Source organism: Cygnus atratus, chromosome 1 (genome assembly GCF_013377495.2).
Source record: "Cygnus atratus isolate AKBS03 ecotype Queensland, Australia chromosome 1, CAtr_DNAZoo_HiC_assembly, whole genome shotgun sequence".
NCBI lineage: Eukaryota > Metazoa > Chordata > Aves > Anseriformes > Anatidae > Cygnus > Cygnus atratus.
In genome coordinates, this window is record NC_066362.1 from 186,966,721 (window position 1) to 186,988,531 (window position 21,811).

At 42.0% G+C, this 21,811-nt stretch overlaps 1 protein-coding gene across 1 annotated transcript in view; it reads left to right on the forward strand.

Moving 5' to 3' along the window:
* FLT1 (fms related receptor tyrosine kinase 1) overlaps positions 1–21,811 on the forward strand; it is a 112,073-nt gene that overhangs the window by 45,091 nt on the left and 45,171 nt on the right. Inside the window, exons 11-12 of the mRNA XM_035542796.1 lie at positions 10,130–10,244; positions 19,189–19,297. Of these exons, the coding sequence (XP_035398689.1) occupies positions 10,130–10,244; positions 19,189–19,297 (224 nt within the window). The remainder of the gene's footprint in view (positions 1–10,129; positions 10,245–19,188; positions 19,298–21,811) is intronic.

Genomic DNA, 21,811 nt, shown 5'->3' on the forward strand with positions numbered 1-21,811 from the left:
CTGGTGGCATTTGTGCCTTCCATTCCCTACTACAAGAAAATCCACTTGCAGTGATCTGGTAATGTAAAGGTACTTGAAATGGGTACACGAAAAAAAAAAAAAAAAAGCTAGCTATTTCCTTATTTTTCTGCAGTTGTGGAAATGGGTTAGTGTAAATGAAAATCAGGCTCTGTGTTTTTCTCATATATTTCTAAAAAATGCAGAGGAACAGACATGAGTGTATGTTGTGGCAGCATGGACTTGCAGAGAATTTGAAGCCAAAAGAAAGAGAGAAGTAAAAGTGTCTCATCTGTTTCAGACCGACCAAGGAGTATACTGCAGCATCTCATTCTTTACTTCTACGATGAGCCAGAAGTTAATGTTTGTTTGTGAACACCTCCTGTTCTCTGAAAACAGCTAAAAGGACAGCATCCCTGTCCTCAGTCAATATTTTGGAAAAGATCTTTTTTTTAATATTTTACTTACAAAATGCCATGTGAATCAGATCAGGCATATGCATGTGGATAAATAAACTTGGTAAATATGTGCTATACTCTAGGTACAGTTTGCCACAGTCTGTCCCCAGGGTAATGTAGTGAATGCACTGATGAATTCACTGTGCAGGCTGTAAATGTTATCAAAGGTTTCATTATGGGTCTTAGCTGAACCAGAAGATTAAGCTTTCCAATTTTGGTATTGCTAACTTTCAAGTCACTTTAAATCAAATTTTTCCAAGTCCAATAGAAAATAGTTTAGCAGAAAATACATTATGTTGCTCAAGTAACTTTTTTTTTTTTTTAAACCCATTATTGATCAAACTTAAAATATAAGGACTACAGTAACATCCAGATTGTGACAAGTGTCTCTGCTTAGTGTCGTGTTTTAAACCATGGTTCTCCTATTTTCTTTTTCACTCATTTATTTTTTCCCAGTTTCTTTTTCTGTGGTTCCCTTCGCAGGGTGTTCTCTTTGTTTTACTGGGGACAGTCTGACACCCGTTCTTAAGGAAGCAGACGTGAGTCCATGCAGGTGGTTGATCATTATTGCTTGGTCTTTTACTCACCGTGGGGCAGCAGCGGTGTCTGAGCCATGGGAACGTCCCAGCCTGTGGCCATAAACCTCCTCCTGTGCTAGCAGGGGCTCTTGGCCGAGGAAGGCACAGGGTCAAGCTGTGTGTGCTTAGGAATGATTATAAATGGAGTGCTATTATTGGACTGAGTACACCTTTTACAAAAATATACAAACTTCAGCTAGCATCCTTCTTCCTTTTATGTCTATTCCTTTCAAAAACCCTTTGCAGAAGGCTTTGAACAGGCATGGTGTATGAGGTAAGATCATAGTCAGAAAGAAAAATATTCAGTTAAAAAATAGAAAATAGAGGTTAGGAGGGAACAGTCAGTTCTTGCAGTGCAGGGAGGTGAAGTTTTTCAGGAGCTGGTGCTGGGGTCTGTACTTGTCAACATGTTCAGAAATAACCTGGAAAAGGTGGTAAGGAGGTGACAGAGTTCGCTGATGATACTAAGTCATTCAGATTTGTAAGGATGAGGGCTGATTGCGAAGAAATGCAGAACTGTATGAATCTGAGTATGTGAGTGATAAAGTGGCAGATGAAGTCCACTGAAGATAAAAGCGCATGATGTACATAGGAAAAAGCAGTCTGACTTTCACATGTAAAATGATAAGCCATTGTCTCACTAATAACGCAAAGAAAGCTATGAGTAATGTGGTACACAGGTTTGTGAAAGCAGTGGCAATCAGGAGCAGCTCAAAAAAAAATAAAAAAAAAATTGAGTGTTAGGAATTATAAGGTCAGCGCTGTGTAGCATGAAAAATAGGTGGCTTGGTTGCTACACAGTAGATATCTACAGACTAGTGAAGGACACATAGGTCTGAGGATCAGTTGTATATGCTTTTTCTAGTTTAAAAAATAGGGGCCATGAAATGAAACCAGGAGGACTGCAATTCAAGATGGAAAAAGGAGATGGTTGTACATGCAGTGGGTGGCAGATCTGTGAAACTCCTTGCCAGAAGATTTTGTGGGTTCTAAAAGTTCGACTGGCTTCAAAGGGAGATTGCATGAAGTCCTAGAAGAGAAATCCACTGGGAGTTGCTTAAGTGTAGAAATGGCCTCCGATGCAGGAAGTTCTTGGGCTGATAAGAATTGGTGACTGGGGGAGTATTGGGAGGAAGTATCTGAAGTTAGTCCTGTTCTTACTCATCCCCAACCATCTGCTTATGGTCATTGTTGAGACAGGATATGGGGTAGATGGATCCTTGGTCTTATGTCCACGTCTGTCAGTATTTTCTCTTCCTGTTTTCCCTCTAATCAACTCCCCTCTCTCCTTAAAAATGTTTCCCTCCATTCTTTCTCATCCTTTCCTTGTTTTCTGTCTGCACTTCCAGTCCCTGGCTCCAGTCATCCCAGAGTTGCTCACAGACCACTACTTGCAGTGAAGCTGAAAACAATCTATCTTTAAAAGCACAAGCTCTGTGCAGCAAAAGCTCTTTCATCTCTTCTGCTGATCACTGGGAAATGGTATTTGAAAGGGTGTTCATTGTGCTTCCAGCTTGTCAAAAAGACAGGGTATATTAAGGACTGTGTAAATAGATCAGTAAAGAGCCAAAAGGATCCAGTCAAGACAGCAAAGAAAAGGAAGAGAATTTCAGCATTTTGTTAAGGTGCTGGAGAGACCTGGATCTTGGGTGGGTGTAGATGTGAGGTTACGTCTCAAAGTTGAGTGAGTTGTGAGGAGTGACATGTCTATGGGAAATAACTTAAGCCAGAAGGGTCTTAACAAAATCCCAGACTTTATATATAGGGATTTTTTTCTGGAAATAGAAGCAGAGCAAGAGTAGACTTTGTATGTAGAGGCTTTGTGGTCTTTCCCTTTAGGTTTCTGACTGCTCAACCAAACTGGAGAAGACCTCTTCCTTTCTGTACTACCACAGACTATTAAACTCAAACCCTTTTTCCCAGCAAGAAGTTCTAGGTGCTTGTGAAAACTTCATGCTTTGATAACTCTGTAGTTCCAGCCAGCATTCAGCTCCTCTGTGGAGGACATAGCTGGTGAGAGAAAGTGGAGGCTGAGTCAAGGTGACCACATGGGAGACGAGAGTGATTTCAGCCTAGCAAAGGAGGGAAAGGAGGTGGACAAGAAGGAAGGAAGGAAGGCTTGGCTGAAATGTGATCATATTCTGTGTCCACGAAGACTGCTAAGCAGTGTGAAGCAGGAAACACAGGGTCAAGAAACAAAATATAATTATCTTATAACAAACTCAAGGTGAGAAAATTTCAGGTTACCTCAGGATGTGCAAAAATCCTGAAAAACTACTTCCAAATGCTGTCATGTTCCCTTATGTTCAGAGGTCTCAAGTACTGGCAAAGGAGTTGAAAGTAAAATGTGTTTTCTATTTTTTTTTGTTGTCAATGGCTGGTGTTCAGGCTGCTTAGCCGTGCAGATGTAGAAGTGTTGGGTCTTTGTGTTGTTTTGTTGTTGTTGTTGTTTTGTTTTGTTTTGTTTTTGTGTTTGGTTTTTTTTTTTTTCTTCCCTGTGGGAATGCATGCGTGGGCTGATGAAGGGGTGAAAGGTGGGACAGGTAAGACTGATGCTGATCTTCCTGCTTCCTTTGAGAAAAGTCAGATCAATTGGCTTTCTGTGCAGCATACTGAGGTAGTTCAGGACAAGCTGTGATGTTTGGAAAGGATGAGTGTGAAAGGGATTAATCAATTCATTAATCTGGTTGCATGTAGATAACAGCAGGAAAGGCAGTATGGAGATGGCAAACTCTTTCATTTTCCATAGAGCCATGATGGTACGCAACAAGGCTGTGCATGTCATATACCCGACTATTTCTAATGATGTAGTACCAAAGAGGCTCACCAGGAGGAGGGGTCATTCAGGACATATGGGATCTTCCCAAGAGAATGAGCTTTCCCTCTAAGTATCCCCCTCAGTGGGGATGCAGAACATCCTATAAAACAGAAAATAACTCAGTCCTTACTCTGGCAACTGTGCAGTACACCAGGATCCTAGTACAGCCTAATGCATAGGGGCCATTGAGAAATCCTCCAGCCACCCTGCATCTCATCAGTGAAAATCTCAGCACAGCTAATAATATCCTCGGCCACAAGTCTTCTCCTGTTCTGCTGGCCAAGGGTGAGGAGTGGTGATGGACAGTTACTGCTTTCTCAGGGTCATGAGAGAGTCTGACCTGAAATGGGCTGGTGGTGTCCCATCTGTTTTTGGTGGGCAAGTGTTGACACTGCAGTGGGCACAAGTAAGGACCTGGGACAGTGAGAGCAGAGAGGCAAAAGTGCGAAGAATGAGATATGCAAAGAAGGAACCTGTGCCACTATCAATGCAGCTTCTTGTTTGGTATCCTTTGCTAAGCTCCTAAATAAATATAAATCAACATACAGAATGTGATATAAATACTATCCAGTTCCTACCATTTGTAGAAGATCTCCTCAAAACCCCACATACAAGTGTCTGGAATTAGATGATCCTTAAGATCCCTTCCAACCCAAGATGTTCTGTGATTCTGTGATACTCAATGTATGTGTGCATACCAGGGAAGGTGCTAGGGGTGAATTCCCAATCTGTTTGGAGCTAACTGGAGCTTTGTCACCAAAAGCAGTAGGGCTGGTGTTTAAACCTGGAACTGGTTATTTTTGGCTGAGAGAGGGAGGGGATGCTCAGACCACGGCTCCTGAATCGACAAGCGCACTATCATGTTGCAGTCAAAGCAAGAGGGAGCACACTGGCAGGGAGCCAGCACATGTCCCCCCCTCCCCCAGAAAGCACGTTTCACAGCCCGTGCATGCTCCCTGTTACTATTTTCCCTCTTGTTTCCGGTCTTGCCGTGATCCAGTGCTCCCCGGGACACGTGGCTATGCCAGCCCGGTGCTACCAATAGCACAGCACCGAGCGCCGAGGCGCAGGTCAGGCGAGGCCTGGGTCATTTAGATTTTTTTTGATAACCTCCAAGTGGGAAGCAGTTCCTATATATTCTTTACAATTCCAGGAATTTCCAGAGTTCCTGTCTTGAAGATAGTGTCGTCATCACCGCGTCTTGAAAGATGTGCGTCAGCCCAACCTGAACTCGTAATAACACCACCCCACTGCTGCTAGGAATTGATCGCTGCCCTAAAAAGGGATAGGTGATGAGAAAATAAATATTCCTGGTGTTAATCATTCTTGAAAATAGCCACCGTCAGTGACAGTAGGGCTTCCTCTTGCTCCTAGTACAGGCATAATTGCCAAATACTACTCAGTAAGTAAGAGCATGACTGAGGCTGCCGGTAGCTTTGCCAAAAGGAACACTGAGGGAAGTGGATGGCATTGTACGTGAGGGAAGGATTGCAAAGACGTCACATAGGAGGGCTTAGGGGGAGGAGCTGAAATGATGAGAAGACAGAAGATGTTATTTTTCCAGCTTAAATGGGGGTCGGTGTTGTTATGATGGTATTTGTCAATCCTTTAGCACTGTCTCCAGAGTGGGGAAGAAGATGTGTCTGGACACAAGCTGGGTGTAGGGCTCTCGTTTAGGACTCTGCCATACGGAAATCCAAATCTGCCCAGTGAATCTTCAGAGAAGCCCTTTACCCCAGCTCCCAGGCTCTACTGCGGATCATTGGGGTGACAAGAACACCACTTTTATTTGGAGACCAGCAGTTTCACAGGCAGCACTTCAGCTTGAAGCTGGTTTGTAGTTTCACTCCCGTGAAATATATCAAGATGACATGAAGTACACTCTTACCCTGGAAACTTTTCCCCATCAATGGTTATAAATATACCACACTATTGTGCTTGGCATGCTGTATGCTAATAGAGGTGAGGGCTCTGAAACTCATTAGGAAAGGGAGCGGGCTGCGGAGCAGAGCGAGGACAGAGTGAAGCTGAGGTTGATAACCATGGCCTTGTCCAGAATAGGCCATGGGAGTTTTCTTATCTCACTTTGGCAGGAGGTGCTGTTAGCTTCCTGTGCGAAATCAGGAGCATATGCTGCTTTCCTCTTGTTGTTTGGCTTCCTCCGCTACACAAGACGGTTCCCAGCACTGTGATTATCTTTGCATCTTCAAACATGGCACACTCTGCTTCCTCAAGGGCTTGATGTATTCTTGAGAAGCAGGCTGGCTCCCCTCCCCCCGGCCGCTTCTCCAGGACCCCTCAGGGTGCCAGCGTCGCACACTGCACACCTTTTTTTAAAGCCCAGATTGCTTCTGGCTGCATAACAGCCCCCCTGCCCTCCCAGAGAAGGACAAACTCCCGAAGCTGGAAGGGGCACGAGGGTCCCAGGGCAGCCCTTTTGGAGCGCCAGGAGCATCCCCCACCGAGCAGCGCTGACCTCCCCCCCCGGCCCCCGCGCTGGGCTTCTTCCGAAATCCGCAGGAGGATTAATGGCTCCTGTTTTTTCGCAGATGAATAGCCTGCTTCTCAAGCTGTTGACACAAAGGACCCGAGCGTGCCTGTGCGTGTGTGTGTGTGTGTGTGCGCCCGTGCACACCGGCGAACGCATGAGCGAGCACGCACACAGGCATATGTAAAAAAACCACTTGGGGTGGGGTGGGGGCACTCGATCGCTCGGAGCCTCCTGGCACCCGAGCAGAGCAGCAGAGCTGGATTACCACGATCTGAGATTACACAATATCTATAAACGCGCCTTTGCACGCACACAGCCTTTGCTTTTACTATACAGGCTCTCTGCATGTGCAGGGTTGCAAGCACGAAGTAGGAACGTGTAGCTGGAAAACAGGTGTAAGAGCTGCTTAGAAATGTGCTGGCAGATACTAGCTTGTTTATCAGCCGCTGTGCACACTGTGTGCTTTTTCATTAACCTGGCGGTAACCCTGCTGCAAACTTTCTTGAATATGCAAAGCAATGAGGCTCATCCCATCAACAAACCATTTCAGGAACACAGGCACTCGGGAGATGTCTGGAGTGAGATTCAGATATCCAAAATTCAGTGGAATTTCGCTGAAAACACTGGCAGTTCTTGCTACAAGTAGGATGACCTTGCTCTTTTACTGAGTTGATAGTTTTGAGTTACTTGTAAGACACAGAAATACCTGTCTGATGTTGTGTGAGGACATACAAAATGAAATATCAATTGTATGAGCTGGAAGATAATTACATATCTTGATTCCAGCCAGGGTAAATTTTTTTTTTCTTCTTTTCTACTTCTTTCCAAGCATCCGTACTTAACAAAAACATTTGATTTGATGACTACATCTAAGTGCAGCAGAGCCTTTTCCCTTTCAGTTACCAAACGCCTGTCGTTAAGAGCTGAAGGCAGTTCAGGAGATGGGGCTCCTAATCCCTCCCATTTGCCACTTGCTCATCCCTACCTGCTGCTGCTGCCTGGAGCGGTGACTTCGTGTGGCACCGCTGGCAGCAAGAAGAGGAAGGATGGCTGAGTAATAACCCGAGCAACCCGCTTAGGAGCCTGGAGCTCTGCTGGTGTGTTTTGAGGTTAAAGTGAGAGCACTTGGCAGCTGGGGAGGGAAAGCATCTGGTTCAACATCCAAAGGGATGAGTCTGAGCCTTGTCCTAAACTTTGCCTGGCAGCTACTCTCAAACTGATTTGCAAATGCTTGCTGAGCCAGCAGACCGTGCAGCTGAAGTGGCATGGGACGAGAGCAGTCCCATCTCCCAGTGTGCGCCGTGGGCTGTTAGCTAATGTAGTCACAGCTTGATTTGGACTCCTTTTTTTTTATTAAAACCATGGACAACAGCTATTAAGCGTATTCGATTTTCTCCTATAATTGCATTAACATCGTAATCAGCAGTTTGGAGTTAATACGGTAAGTGAAGTCAGTGGAGCTCACGTATGTGCCTGCAGGGCTAATATTTTATCTAGTGGTTTACATGTGTTTTTCTTATTATTGTGATGGTATTGTAATTATGATGGTGGGTTGTATTATGGTATTAATGAGTAATCAGCACCCCATTGTGCTAGGCATCGACAAAGACATAACACTGTCCTCATCCCTACAACACTGCAACCTAAGTATATACAGTCCTTTTCAATGAATTATGAAAAATAATATAATAATAACTAAGCCTAAGGCTCCAGAGCTGCAAGAAATGAGATTGGAGATGTCTTTCAGACATACATAGCCTGTTTCTGAATATGCATTATACCTTCTTTCTGTCCTTTACCAAAATGTGTCTCAGTAAATACTTTTATTGTAAAAAGCGCAGATCTTCAACATTGCAAGAAAGAAACATGAAATCATTCTGTGCAGAAAAATACCAGTTCCCTCAGTTTGAAAGGATGAACATTTTTTAAATGACTTATTATGAATGAAATGAGATAGTGGGATGTCTGTCTTCCCATACAGAGATTGTCCAAGTATCCAGGCACAAGGATATACCTTTGAAACTGCCTGTTTGTGTATCTGTGGCACTGGCATGCTGAAATAACTTCTGATATCTGCTATGGTGTAGAAATGTTAATGGTTTACCAACATTATCATGTCTTCTGTGTTCAAGTCCTGTTACAAAAACAGACTTTTTAAAGCATTAAATGTGATAAGTAGATGACATCTACCTTTCTGAGTGATTTTTAAAACATTTTTTCCCTTCTGAATGCATCAGCTGTCTTAATGCTGCTGTCTTTCATCCACCCTGGCCTCAACAATCATGTATTAGAAGCTGGCTTTTAAACCAGTCTAGAATAAGTGGTTGTGTACGTAGGGCTTCCTTGCCATGCTATTTCTTCCTGTTCTCTCTCCATGCATCAATGACCATGACCTGCTCCTGATTTTTGGCTTTTTCATCTCCCTGAGACTCTCAATGCATGTTAAGAATTTGGGCACACATTCATGTAATTTGTGCTAATGATTACAGTTCAAGTTAGTTTACTTTTCATCTTTTCTCTAAGCTGCAGTGTCTGCTAAGACACTGTTTGGTTTGACGTAATGCTGCACAATTAAAAACAAGCATGTAAAGTTAGCGTACCATTGATACTGTAAACAACACAAAGTTTAACCAAACTACATAGGTAGCTGAAGGGAAATGAACCTCATTCTTTGGTCAGGATTGCATCAGATGTTGTTATCCAGTCAGCAGCCCTTAAGGGTCATTTCTCCAAACAACTGATATACATGTCAGGACAACTTGATTATGGATACAACAGCTCTTGTCTTTCAAGTACATGGAAGATCAAAGGAACATATTGTATTTGAAAGAGGTTGACCCCGATGAAAGGTTAAGCTCTACTGTTGAAGCTGGAATTGAACAAGCAACAACTCAATGTTGGATGAAAAGAAAAACTCGATATACTCAAAGAAAAGGGATGGACAGGATTTAAGAAGCATTCCTATGTGTTTATTTCCATGTGTACCAAATTAGGCTTTGGGAAACAAATTAGCTGTACCATGACCACACCTGAATGTTCTGATTATAAGCCAACTTGTTGTGTAAGGCAAAAACATTTTTTCCTGATATTTCCATTCAGTAACATCTTCAATTTTTTTTTTCAGATAAAATGAACATTTAAATCCTTTTTATTGTTAGATATGGTTTTGTTTTGTCTTGCTTCACTAACTTGCAGGATTATGGTCATTTTTATTGTTTATCTTGTGATCATTGAATCACGGTATTGATATTTTGCCATTTTGTAAACAGAACTAAAAAAAATCAGAAATGAAATGTTGTGGTTTTTTTCATAACAAAAAGAACCTGCACATATTTAAATGGCATCCAATTCTTTAAGGAACGGATCTTGAAACAAATGTATGTTGTCTTGGATTTAGGACTCAAAATAATATATACCTATGTTTGAAGCCAAGCCTGGACCACGACAATGGCTGAAAACTTAGGAGGATTGTAAATGGCACATTGGTCTCACACAGTCCTATATCCAGGCTTGGATTGTAAATTCTGACCTCCCAGTCTACAGTTGATTAAATGTTAACACTGACTCTAGAAATGTAATACTCTGGTGGCAGCTGTGGAAATGAATCCAACCATCAGGCTTCAAACCTCAAGATTTTTTGAAGTGTAGCCATTCTTGCATGGTAATCACAACACCTGCAGATTCCCCAGATGATCACTCTTTCCAGAATAATTCTTTTGGTTTATGTGTTGAATGCTTCAGTCTATCACCAAATCAATAAAAACTCACTTCACTTTTTTGTCTTCAGGCATGGTTTTTGCTCCTATACTGAAGGATCTTTCAATGTGAAAGCTGGCAGCCACATAGGAAACAGGATCCAGAGCATCACTGAGCGAACAGCTATTATAGAGGGCAAAAATAAGGTATGATTCCTAGGCACAAGTAACCTTTCTCTGTGACAGCATCAGTTGAAAAGGTGCTTTAAGATGCTATTGATGTAACAGTGAGTAAACCAGTATTTTTATGTTGTTCGGATTTGAAGACCTACATAAATGTAAGTAACTTCCACACCAGCAGTGATGGAGATTTGGTATTTATCTGCTGAGATGTAGAGATGTACTTTTTTTGGCATGCTATCATATTAAGGTAAGTGATATGCCAGGGATTCAGTATGTTTGGCTTTCTCAGAGCTGGCCTGCAATATCTTGGAGCACCTCAGGAGGACAGGGGCAGGATTCCAGACCATCTTTACTTCATTTTGTGCCATTGCACAATTTTCTGTTATTTTTCCTATGAGAGTAAAACAATTTACTCTCATTTGAAAGTTTATTCACAGATGTGGTCCTAGATTATTAGATGACCAAGTCTTATCTTGCAATAAAAATTTTAAAGGGCCAAATGAATCCAGATTTAAGAAGCAAAGTTTAAGAGACATCTCATTCAGAGATTTCAGTCACCTCTGCATGGTGGGATTCATCTTGTCTGCATTAACAGTCTAAAAGTTAGGTGTCTAGTCCAGTTCAAGCATCCCTTCATGGGCCATGGGGAGATGTAGGCACTTTTGAAGGATGATTAGGCCGGTCATATCATTGTCCAACATGGGAGGGAAAGCCAGTGAGATTACCTTGCAAAGGGTCATGGAGAATTATCCATCCAACTTAAAACCTTTGAATCAAGATATTTTTCCCCTACCTTATTCTAGGCCTGTCATTTCTAAGGATGCTGAAAATCTTCTTGTGACTCTAAGGACACCAGGGATGTAGGTGTACTTTCCTTGATGTCTTCCTTCAGGGTTTTTTTGCATGTGAAAATGGATATAAACTGTAATTACTCTTATGTTAGGGCTCTTTCACACACTGTGGAATAAATAGGGCTCTGCATGCAGCCAAGATTCAGGCCTGGAACTGCATTTTCTTCTGCTGTTGTATTATTTAGAAAGTACCACAGGTGTTCATGGCACAGGTCCAGCATATGGGAACAAGCTGGATCCCAGTGAGAGGTTTGCTCTGTTTAGCCGGCCACCTCCACATGCTTAGAGATCAAGGCAAAGATGGGAGCAAACAGCTTCCTAGGGGATACTATCGTAGGAAATCACACGAAAAAAAAGTGGGACATACGGAGAGATTTGCAGGAGGAAAGGGAAATCATTTCAGGCACAGGAAGACAAAGCCTATTCCAACGGGGGGATTATGAACAAAAGCTCATGAGAACCCAGTAATTTTCCAGAAGACATCTAGGTATGTTATGGGTGAAGCCCTACCTGCTCACAGGGTGCAGAAGGAGCTGCCTAATGGCCAGACCTCATTCTCCTTCTGTGTTGTGTGTTTTGGAGACAGCAGAAGAGGAGTGGCTGAAATGTCAATCATTTCAGTCATATCTTAGCGATATGGTTTAGTGGAGTACTTAGTGTTAGGTCGGAGGTTGGACTCGATGATCTTGAGGTCTCTTCCAACCAAGAAATCTGTGTCTGTGTCTGTGTCTGTCAGACCAACTTCCAGTCAGCAGCAAAAAATTCCTCCCCAGAGGAAGATGCTAATAATGGGTCCTTGCAGCAGAACTTTAGATTTTGTTTGAAGTCTTTGGCAAGCTGCCCCTTTTTTAAAAAGGATGCCCAGAAATGAACCAAGGGATGATCTCTGCATTTGTTACATGGAAATTTTTACAGTGAAACGTAGCGGCTCTCCTGTTATTACTTGTCTTCATGCTATTTAGTTCAGCTAAGAAAGGTCTGTCTAGTACTGCTTTATCCTTTCTGCTCCCTATGGGGAAGGGCAGGTGAGTGAAACAATCTGTTTGCCCATCTTTTTCAAGTGTACCTGGTTGTGGTGCTGTTAGGAAGAAAGCAGCTTGAACATAGACACTTCTGCCTGGCTTCTACCTTGCATGCCATCCGTGCTGGAGATATGCATGTCATCTGTAGTTTTCAAGTTCTTAGCTTGAAGTGAATTCTCTCTGCTTCTGAGAATTGCTTTTCAAAGGTTTCTTCATTTCTGCTGCTCTTCCGTAGCTTTTCAAACACAGCTGGAATGCTATTGTAAAGAAAATGCTCTCTAAGCCTGGGTTTCTGGCCAAACTGTGAGTTGCATGATTTGTGTGCACACAGCTGCTCTAGAGCATCCAGGAATTTTTTTTATTTTTTTTTTTTTTCTGTGGGAGTCTATAGCTTTTCACACTTTGCAGTCCAAGAGTCATTCCTGGTCTCCCTGAGCAAACTCAAAGGGACAGAGTTCAGACAAAACCCTTCCTCATGTGCTGGGGTATTGTAAAACTGTTAATAGCACTGAGCTCACTGAATGCAGCATGTCATCACAAGCGTCTGGCTCTGATGAACTGCTACCGTGAGCAGTTCTGCTACTGCACACAGCTAAGAACAGCTTGCCGAGGCACTTCCACATCAATGGAGTCCTGCCATCTAAACAGAGTGTCTACCCCACTTCCACATCCGAGCATAGCAAGTGTGGTACAAACAATCTCAAAGCTCAATGGATACAACAAAGTAGTAGGAGACAAAGCAGTAGGAAATGGATGAAGAGACTCAGATGTTACACTTTTGGATTAGCAGGAAAGCAGAAATGGGGGTGACCACAGGATGAGATTATTTTAATCAAGGGAAGAGATGAACAAGGAAAGGTCAAAAGGTTTCTTTTATCAATCAAGGTAGCCACTTTCACCTTGGTTAAAGGCATTATGCCAGTTCCTTAGTTTCCTGTATGTGCAGTATATGAATCCCTCCAAAATTTGGCCTTTCGCTGTGGTAGGTTGATTGTTTGTTTTTCTGTGCTTATTCAGGTAGCCACAAGTATATATTTAAAGTTAGAAAAACTTCAAACCTCGTGTCTGCATGGTTAAAGTAACGCAGGAAGCCTGTTCTGCATTATTATTCTGGTGACAGAGAGAAACCGTGACAACAGTGTTTTAGTAACATTTCCCTTGAAGCCTCTCTAAACAGACATTGAGAAACACAAGTAGCATAATGGAAGAAGTTTGTAACAGAAGTCATAATACTTGATCATAAAACAACTCTTGAAGTGATTTGATTTCCCCACCCAAATTTTCATTCTCTTTTTGTTGGACATTTTCAGTGACTTCCTACAAGATTGAGCTATTCTTAGGCTTATCATGTAAACAGATCTCAGACACTCTCTTGTCATTCAACTGCTAAAAACTATCACTTCTCAATGTTCCCACCCAAAGCTAACTCCTAACTATAGCTCAGGCCTTCTTCTTCTTCTTCTTCTTCTTCTTCTTCTTCTTCCTCTTCTTCCTCTTCTTCCTCTTCTTCCTCTTCTTCCTCTTCTTCCTCTTCTTCCTCTTCTTCCTCTTCTTCCCCTTCTTCCCCTTCTTCTCCTTCTTCTCCTTCTTCTCCTTCTTCTCCTTCTTCTCCTTCTTCTCCTTCTTCCCCTTCTTCCTTCTTCTTCTTCTTCCTTCTTCTTCTTCTTCCTTCTTCTTCTTCTTCCTTCTTCTTCCTTCTTCTTCTTCCTTCTTCTTCTTCCTTCTTCTTCTTCATTATTATTATTATTATTATTATTATTATTATCACCATCATCACCATCAGTGGTTTCCTAAAATGTCAACCTGTGAATGACCTGCAATAATGAGATGCAAACAGCTCAGGTATTCTTTGGTATCACTGCAGTATATGCATATTCCCTCCTGTGTGTGCATGCATTGGATAAACCACACATTGGATAATCAACGGCTTTGAAAGAAGGAGGTAGTACTCCTTGTACAGGGATATCAGGGACAGGGAGCTGCAGGAGGGACTGGACAAAGATCCTGGGGATGGAGAATGCACAGAAGATGGCTAAGAAGATGGGTTCAGATGAGTGAGAATAGAAGGTGTTGGCCAAGAAGAAAGGATAAGAAAATCAAGGGAAGGAGAGAGTGGACAGAAGGGCAGATGGGTATAAAGAATATTAATGCATAAAATTGTGCTTATATATATATATGTATGGCCTAATTTTTTTTTCAATGCATAAATACCTAATACCTTACTGACACAAATTTTTAGTGGTCCCATCCTTTGCAAGTGATAAAGCCACCTGACTTCAGGGCAAATGGAAAGAAATGACCCTGTAAGAAGGTTCTACAAGACCAAAGCCAGGCTTGCGCTTGTCCATCTCTGGTTTGGCTGGCAATAATGGGTCGTTCTAACATATGCTGTCTGTGGGTAATATTAGAAACTGTCGCAGTCCAACATCAAGGTGGAGAGTCAGTCCCTCTTGGACATGACCCATAAGGTGTGGCCTTGGAATATAGGACAACTCCATCTCTCCTGTGTCTTCTATGCCAAGCCCTAAGCATGTAGCTCTCTCCCATGTCCCCTCCTTACTGATGAGATGAGGAAGCATGTTTTCTGCTTGTCCTGAGTCCTTGTATGTGCCCTCTGACTATCCCATACATCCATGCTGATTGGCCAGCTGGTACCCAAAATAAAAGAAAGAGCTGTTTAGCTCTCATTTTAGTCTTTCTCCTCTACCCAACAGATGGTTCTCATAAAACATAGGAGAACTTTTGAACTTTGAGATTATCTGTCAATTTTGGTTGAACTCAGGCAATGGGTTAAAAAATTACCGAGGACAGAGGACTGGCAGACAGATGGACAGGCAGACAGTGTGATCTTCCTAGGAAGCCAGGCTAAAGATAGCACTGGGAGTGTAGCCTGCCTCTCTTTCAGCACATTGTAACTTCTCTTGAGGCCCTCCTGAGTGTTACTAGAATTTCTGTCAACACGTTTAAATAGATGACTTGGAGGTGCCAGCAGAGCCTAGCACTTGGTGAGATTAAAACCAGGAGAACTTGGCACCTGCCTCTGCTGAGCTGCAACTCCTGAAACCCATCCCCTTCCTGGGTCTGTGGGGGAGGCGTGAATCTAATCTTGCTTTACTCTATGTATGGCCTGAGAAGGAGAGGAGGAGGTGCCTGTGGTGGTGCGTAGCTGTCTGTAGTGTGACCTCCTTGTGAATAAGATGGATGTGTTCAGTCTCATGCCCTGCTCAAGAAGAACAACATGTGATGCAGAGGGAAACCGAAGCTCTGCTTGCTAAACAGCAGTGTTTTGCTTGTCAGATCTGGGGAAAGAAGTGTTATTCTGCACGTATTCATGTCCTGCTATTGAAGATATTTTAGTGTTTATTCTGTGGCCATACTGGTGGTCCTGAAGGTGAAGCATGTTGTCCAGATGTTTTGTACTGATGGTCCTTCCCAGCATGAGGAATGCAGATCATATGTCTTTGGCATAAGCAAAACAATCTAATTGTGTGCTGCCAATATTTTGACATGTATCTTCCTAAATAATTTTCCTTTAGCCAAAGATAAATCCAAGGGGGTGAGGAGATCATATTTTCATTTATTTCCTAGTTAGCACAACAATCTCTCAATGGAGCATATATATGCACAGAGGCTTTCTAAGAGGCAGGCTACCAACTGTTTGCTGAAACATCCATTTGCTTCACTGCCATCAGCTGGAGCAGTGGCAACCCTCTAGCTGAGCTACTATGGGATGAGAGAAATTCAAGCAGACACTCCAGGAGAACCACCAGACTGCCCTGCCTCCAACCACAAAGACCACGCACACTGGAGTGTGCACTTTGTGCACACTCCCCCAAGTCTTTTCCTCATCACTTTCCACCATGAGCAAATCTGTAATTTCCTCTTCCATCTCAGAGTGTCTGCTTTATGCCTCTTTTATTTGCTGGCAGAAGCAGCAGCAGTGTGTGATTCACTTCCCCAGCCCCTGGCTCTGAAATGAGCCTGTAGCAAAGTGCTTCAGCTGGGATGGGTGTAGGAAGGAGGCAGAAAGGATCAAAGCTTTGGTGGTAAATGGGGTTTGTGGACAGAGGAGGAGGTTCAATGTGTCAAGCATGCCAGGAAGGATTTCTTCCTCTCTCTCTGATCATAGCAACTGGATTCAGACTTTTTGTGCATTATCTGGTTGCAAATTATCTGGTTGCAAATCCATGGCCTGGAACTCTGTTGCGAAGAGAGACAACACAAGGCTGTGAAGACTTTTTCTCTTGCTTCTTTTGCAGCAATAGCTGTATAGGGAAACCACACAGAACAACAGCTATATAGCTGATCTCAACAGCTATAATTACTCAATAAACAGAAGCACGCCAGGCTTAGTTTTGTATACACCGCTTCTCTGGTAGGTTTTGGCTGGCATCCACAGTGCAGAACACAGACTGCACCACTGGAGGGCTCACGACTTGTTCAAAGAAATGTTATCTTATCCTTATGACTAATTTATAAGCTCAAAGATTTACGCAGAGACAATTTGTCTCTAAAATACTCTGTTATGTTGCAAAGTCAGTCTTGCTTTTTCTAGACACTGTGGCTACCTCTGTATTAGTCAATAAACATAGCAGTGGTATTGCGCTAGGGCCTGTGTTCATTGCATTTATCTCCCTTACCCTCCAAAGATGGTGCTTACATGGAATTGCTTGTTGGGAGTGATCCTTAGACTGTGCTAGAGGATTACTTTGGACAATGCAAGTTGGTCAAAACCAAAGCAATGTTGGGAACAAGGTAGCAGCATAAATCACTGGATTTCAGTGCCCAGGCAAGTCATCTAGCATCATTTAATATACAAGTAAAAGTAAAATCTATTAACACTCGAGCCAGTAATTATAGTCAAGCTGCTTGAGTATGATTGCAAGTGATATTCTCAATGTAATAAAAGTGATAATCACATTGTAGTGGGCTGGAACAGTAAAATTCAGATTTTTTTTTCATTAAAAACTAATACATGACAATGTCAGGACAAAATAAACTTTGATACCACCACCACCACCACTAATAATAATAATAATAATAATAATGATAATAATAATAATACCTTTAAAGTAATTGTGGGAGTAATAATTGACATGCATTTTTCAGGCTCAGAAATAGTCTAGTTCTTGGTATAGTAGGATCAAGACAGATGTCCTGGAGTCAGAGAGGAAGAGTCTCATTCTCCTTCAGTGTGCATTTTGCGTCACAGGTCTTTGCTACCTGGGCAAAGGCACTATGAGGTAATGTTGAGTGACATAAGAAAGGATGCTTTTGTTGTGGAAAGTCTGGGATGGCAGAAGCAGTTCCTAGCCACCCACGTTAGCCCTCTGGCAGATGTTGTGGAACTTCCTTCCATTCCAAGTTAGCGTGGATGAAACGGCTGCAGGAATCCTGCCTCTGGGCCCTGTGTCCACACTTTATTTAAAAACTGGAAGGAATTCAAAGAGAATGACGAAATACAGGCAGGGCTGAACCCATGCTTTATAATTAGGAATTCATAGAGGTCAGCCTACTGAATTTAGCCAAATTGTATGAAATTTTTAAGGGCTATAATTACCTATCTGGTATTACTAAGCTTCCTTCAAAAGAGCCAAAAAGGTAAATTAGAAAAATTCTAGCTGAAAATGAGATGCAATTTACTAGCAGATAGGTAGCTGGCCGTTGGCACAGATTAACAGGGTAGAGGTGCTATTAGCATCATTTGTTGTTTTGATGTGGCCATAAGGCAGCTTTCTAAAACAAATACCTTGGCCAAAATTAAATGACTTGTCTTCACTGTGTTTGCTTGCATACGAGGAAAAGTATTAGACTTTTTCAAACAAATAAAGTTTTTGGGAAAACAGAAGGTCTGTATTTTTTAGGGGTACAACAAGTAGTTTGGGGAGTGCCATGAAGTCTTTGAGTAAGAGGCAGAAGCAGCACAAATTCTCAGCCAGTACTTATGTAAAAGTGTAGATAACTGGTCCTTATTTAGTACTGACTCACATTCTTGTGGTTGTCTCTGAGCTGCAGCAATCAGACAGACTTAAAAGAATGTATTAATTACACAGAAATTATTCTGAAGATTTTTAGAAAAGCCAAACAGTTTCAAGCAACAGGATTCCATGGCCACTCAATTTCCTTTCATCATTGTCCCAGTTCTGACCATAACTCCAGTCAAAGCACGTTTTGCCAAAGAACTAAAATGGGGACAGGAAGACAGAAAATTGAGTTACTGTTGTATCTGAGAGCGTGTCCTAATGTTGAGCCCCCTGTGCATGTCCCATGTCTCAGCTCCATATCAGAATGACACCTCAGCTGCCTGTGCGTAACTTTCTTCTCTCACTTAGTGCCCAAGACATTAGACCATGGCTTTCCATCACCATGAAGGTATAACTCTTACTATTACAGTGTTTTGTTTTGTTTTGTTTTACTTTTTGTCCTCTGGCCTTCCAAAGTCTCATCTTGCAAGTTATATCACTTTGTGAGAATATGTGTGAACCTCTTAAGATGGTGCTAGAGTGCAATGTAAAGAAACCCAACATATTATTACTTAATAATAGAAGTAGTAAATCCAAGAAGAGGAGATAGTCCAAAAAGAGGATGAGTAAACTTCTCTTTTGCCTCTGTCATTTTTCACCTAACACTTACAGGAGAAAATGAAAGAGAAATCAAATGCATGTAGTGCCAAACCTTTTTTTCCCAGTGTTATCCAACTGCCTGAGGCATTCCTCATCTATTCCCTTTACAGTCTTGGCTGCCCTACAGGCTGGTCATCTCCTCAGGCAGACCACATTGTGTCATGTTTAATGTTTTGTAGCTTATCTTCACATCAGCACCAAGAGATAAATCAACCTGAGAGATACATTCAAAGATTTTTGGCTATGACAGCTCTGATAATATAATGGTCTCTCAAGGAGTTTATTTCCTGTTATTCTTCCACCCTTTCCAAAACTTTATGTGGTGATACCTCCTTTAAATAGCTTCAGTGGTGCCTGTCACTGAATGAATGGAGAGACTGAATCATAGGACTATCAACTTAGGAAAAACAGAAGGGAAGCTTTAACTGAGCTCGTGATCCAACGAGAGCTGAACCTCTTCTTTCTTTTGCAGACTGCCAGCACTCTTGTTGTAGCTGAAGCCAAATCTTCTGGAATCTACAGCTGTGTGGCATCCAACAAAGTGGGAAAAGCTGAAAGAAATGTCAGTTTTATTGTAACAGGTAAGATCTATTCCCCGCTAGAGCCAAACATGCTTCTTAGTCCTATGATTATGATTGTCAGGCTGTGATGGCATTTTCATAGTCCTATGATTATAATTGTCAGGCTGTGATGGCATTTTCATATCCCAAAGTTTGAGACTTGTTTTAATATGTGCACGTATAAACTTATTCCATGCCTATTGGTGCTCCTGAAAGGGTTTGTCACAGCAGCTGCTCTGGATTTCTAAGGTCACAAAATTTGGTGAATGACTCATGCCTTCATCAACTATCCCAGAATGACACTAATTGCTCCCAAATATAGCAACCTGTACTTCCTCCTTTTAAATCACCTAGACTCTGCAATCATTCCATATGTGCAATGGTACTGTATTCTCACACACCAGCATCATATGTGACACTGACTGTGTCTACAGCCTCATCCTGCTCCCAACCAGGAGGTGTCACAGTTCACTGCCCATAGCAGTGCCAGCATCTACAGGTACCAGAGGAGGAAGGCCAGGAGTACCTGGGCAGCCTCTCACAGCTCTCAGGGACTATTTGTAGGTAGAAAAGTGGCAGGGTGCAAGCTGCAGAGTTTTGTTCCCTTTTCTGAGAAAGATGCCCTTGGGTGGGATTTGGGCCATGACACCAAGAAGGCTCATCGTGTTAGCTGTGCATATGAGCATTTTTCCAGTTATTTATCCATCACTATGTAAGCATTTGCAGGTTCAGAAACAAACAATTAAATGGTTTGACTTCAGGAATTACTGAGGAAAAAAAAAAAAAGACAGGTTTAAGAGAATAACTACTGCAATATTTAGAAGCATAATGTCTGCAGATGCCAAAACAAAGGATTTGTTTTCTCGTGTAAGATTTATTTTTAGTTTTGTTTACAAAGCAGTAGTTCATGGAGCACTTAGGCTAATGACAGCTTTCAGAATAGGTCATTAAAGAAATGAAAACCATTCAGAAACATGAGAAAAGAAGAAAGGTTAAAATATTCTGATACCTAATTCCACAAATCACAATCTTGAAGCCAAAGGGAAAAGTAATTTCAATGTATCTGTTTTAATTTTTGCTGGTTCTCTCATCTGTTTTTCTTGTCAGTCTCCTGCTTATCATTCTGATGAACAATGTTAGTGAAACTCGTACTGTTACTACAGGGAGCTATCAAGAGAGAATAGACAAACACTAAATTTGGTTTAAAAAAAGAAGGAAGATCTCTCTCTACACACACATACACACACACACCATTTTGTGGACCAAAAATTATATTTTTGAAGTGTTCTGGCTGTAATAATACACCTCCACATTTAAAAAGTCCCAATTATCTATAAATATGGAAATTCAGTACCAAGCAAGAGAAGTAGTCCTTGAAATGTAGAGAGATAAGCGTTGCATAGGCAGGTTGTTTGTTAGAACACTGAAACAAGAAGAGTAACTCCATGTTCTGTTAAAGGATGTGACAAGAACATTTGCCAGCTCGAAGACGACTGCTGCCCCAGCTCTCAAATCACAGTTTTGCTTTGGTCCCTGCCCTTACATTGTGTCTGCTTGAACAGAAAGGTTAAAAATGACACATAATTCTACATAAATTAATGTGCCAATTGAGCCGTATTCTTATCTTCTTGTGAGGACTTCCCACGTAGCTTTGAGCAGTCACTGAGACTTACTCATAGAGGCTGTTGCTCTTTTAATATGATCTTGTCTACCTCTTCCTCCTCAGTCTTCGAAACATAACAAGGAAGAAACCAAATGAAGCTGAACTTTGATTTGCAGTACGCAAATCTCCCCTTCAAAGTTTTGGATATTTTAGTGTTGTGACATGACAGAGTTAGTTTCCATTCTTAGATCTCACATTCTCAGATCCTGACCAGGGATAGAAGGAAATCCTTCTCCTTGATACCAGAGCTTGCATGAGAACATGCAGAATATTATGACTTTCCTTTGAAGACTTTGGTATTGGCTGGTGTTCAGAAAGAGGAGTGGCTGCTTTATTATGGCTTGGAAATTCTTAACATCTTCACTGGTGGCAAACTTTCTATATAGGGTGGTGATGTTGCAATGCATTTGTCCTTTTAGTTCCTGGAGCTGAGCACTTCAATTGTGTGACATGGAAAGTCCTGTTCATCCGCTGACGCTCAGTTGCACTGATTGAAGGCAGCTTGTTTAAACAATACTGTTGTTTTGTTCTTGAAAAAAAATCAAGTCAGACTCATTTTTCTGTTTTGTGCACATAACGCATCAGTTGATTGCGTGGTGTAATCATAATTTTCCTCTGTCAGGCTGAGACCAAACTGCTGTGGCTGGGTAACAGCCTGTGTTTCACGTCAGTGAAAAAAATGCGTCATTTCTCCAGCGTTCATTCACTAAATAACATGCTAAAGAATTAAAAGACGAGAGACCCTAATGATGATGGATGTGAACAAAATGGGCGGGACACTGCAGAGTATTTTGTTCTGATGAGTTCAAAACCAATACTTCGGGTCTTGGGTGGCAGCCTGGGGTTAGTTTATGTTACATTATTGGGGCTAC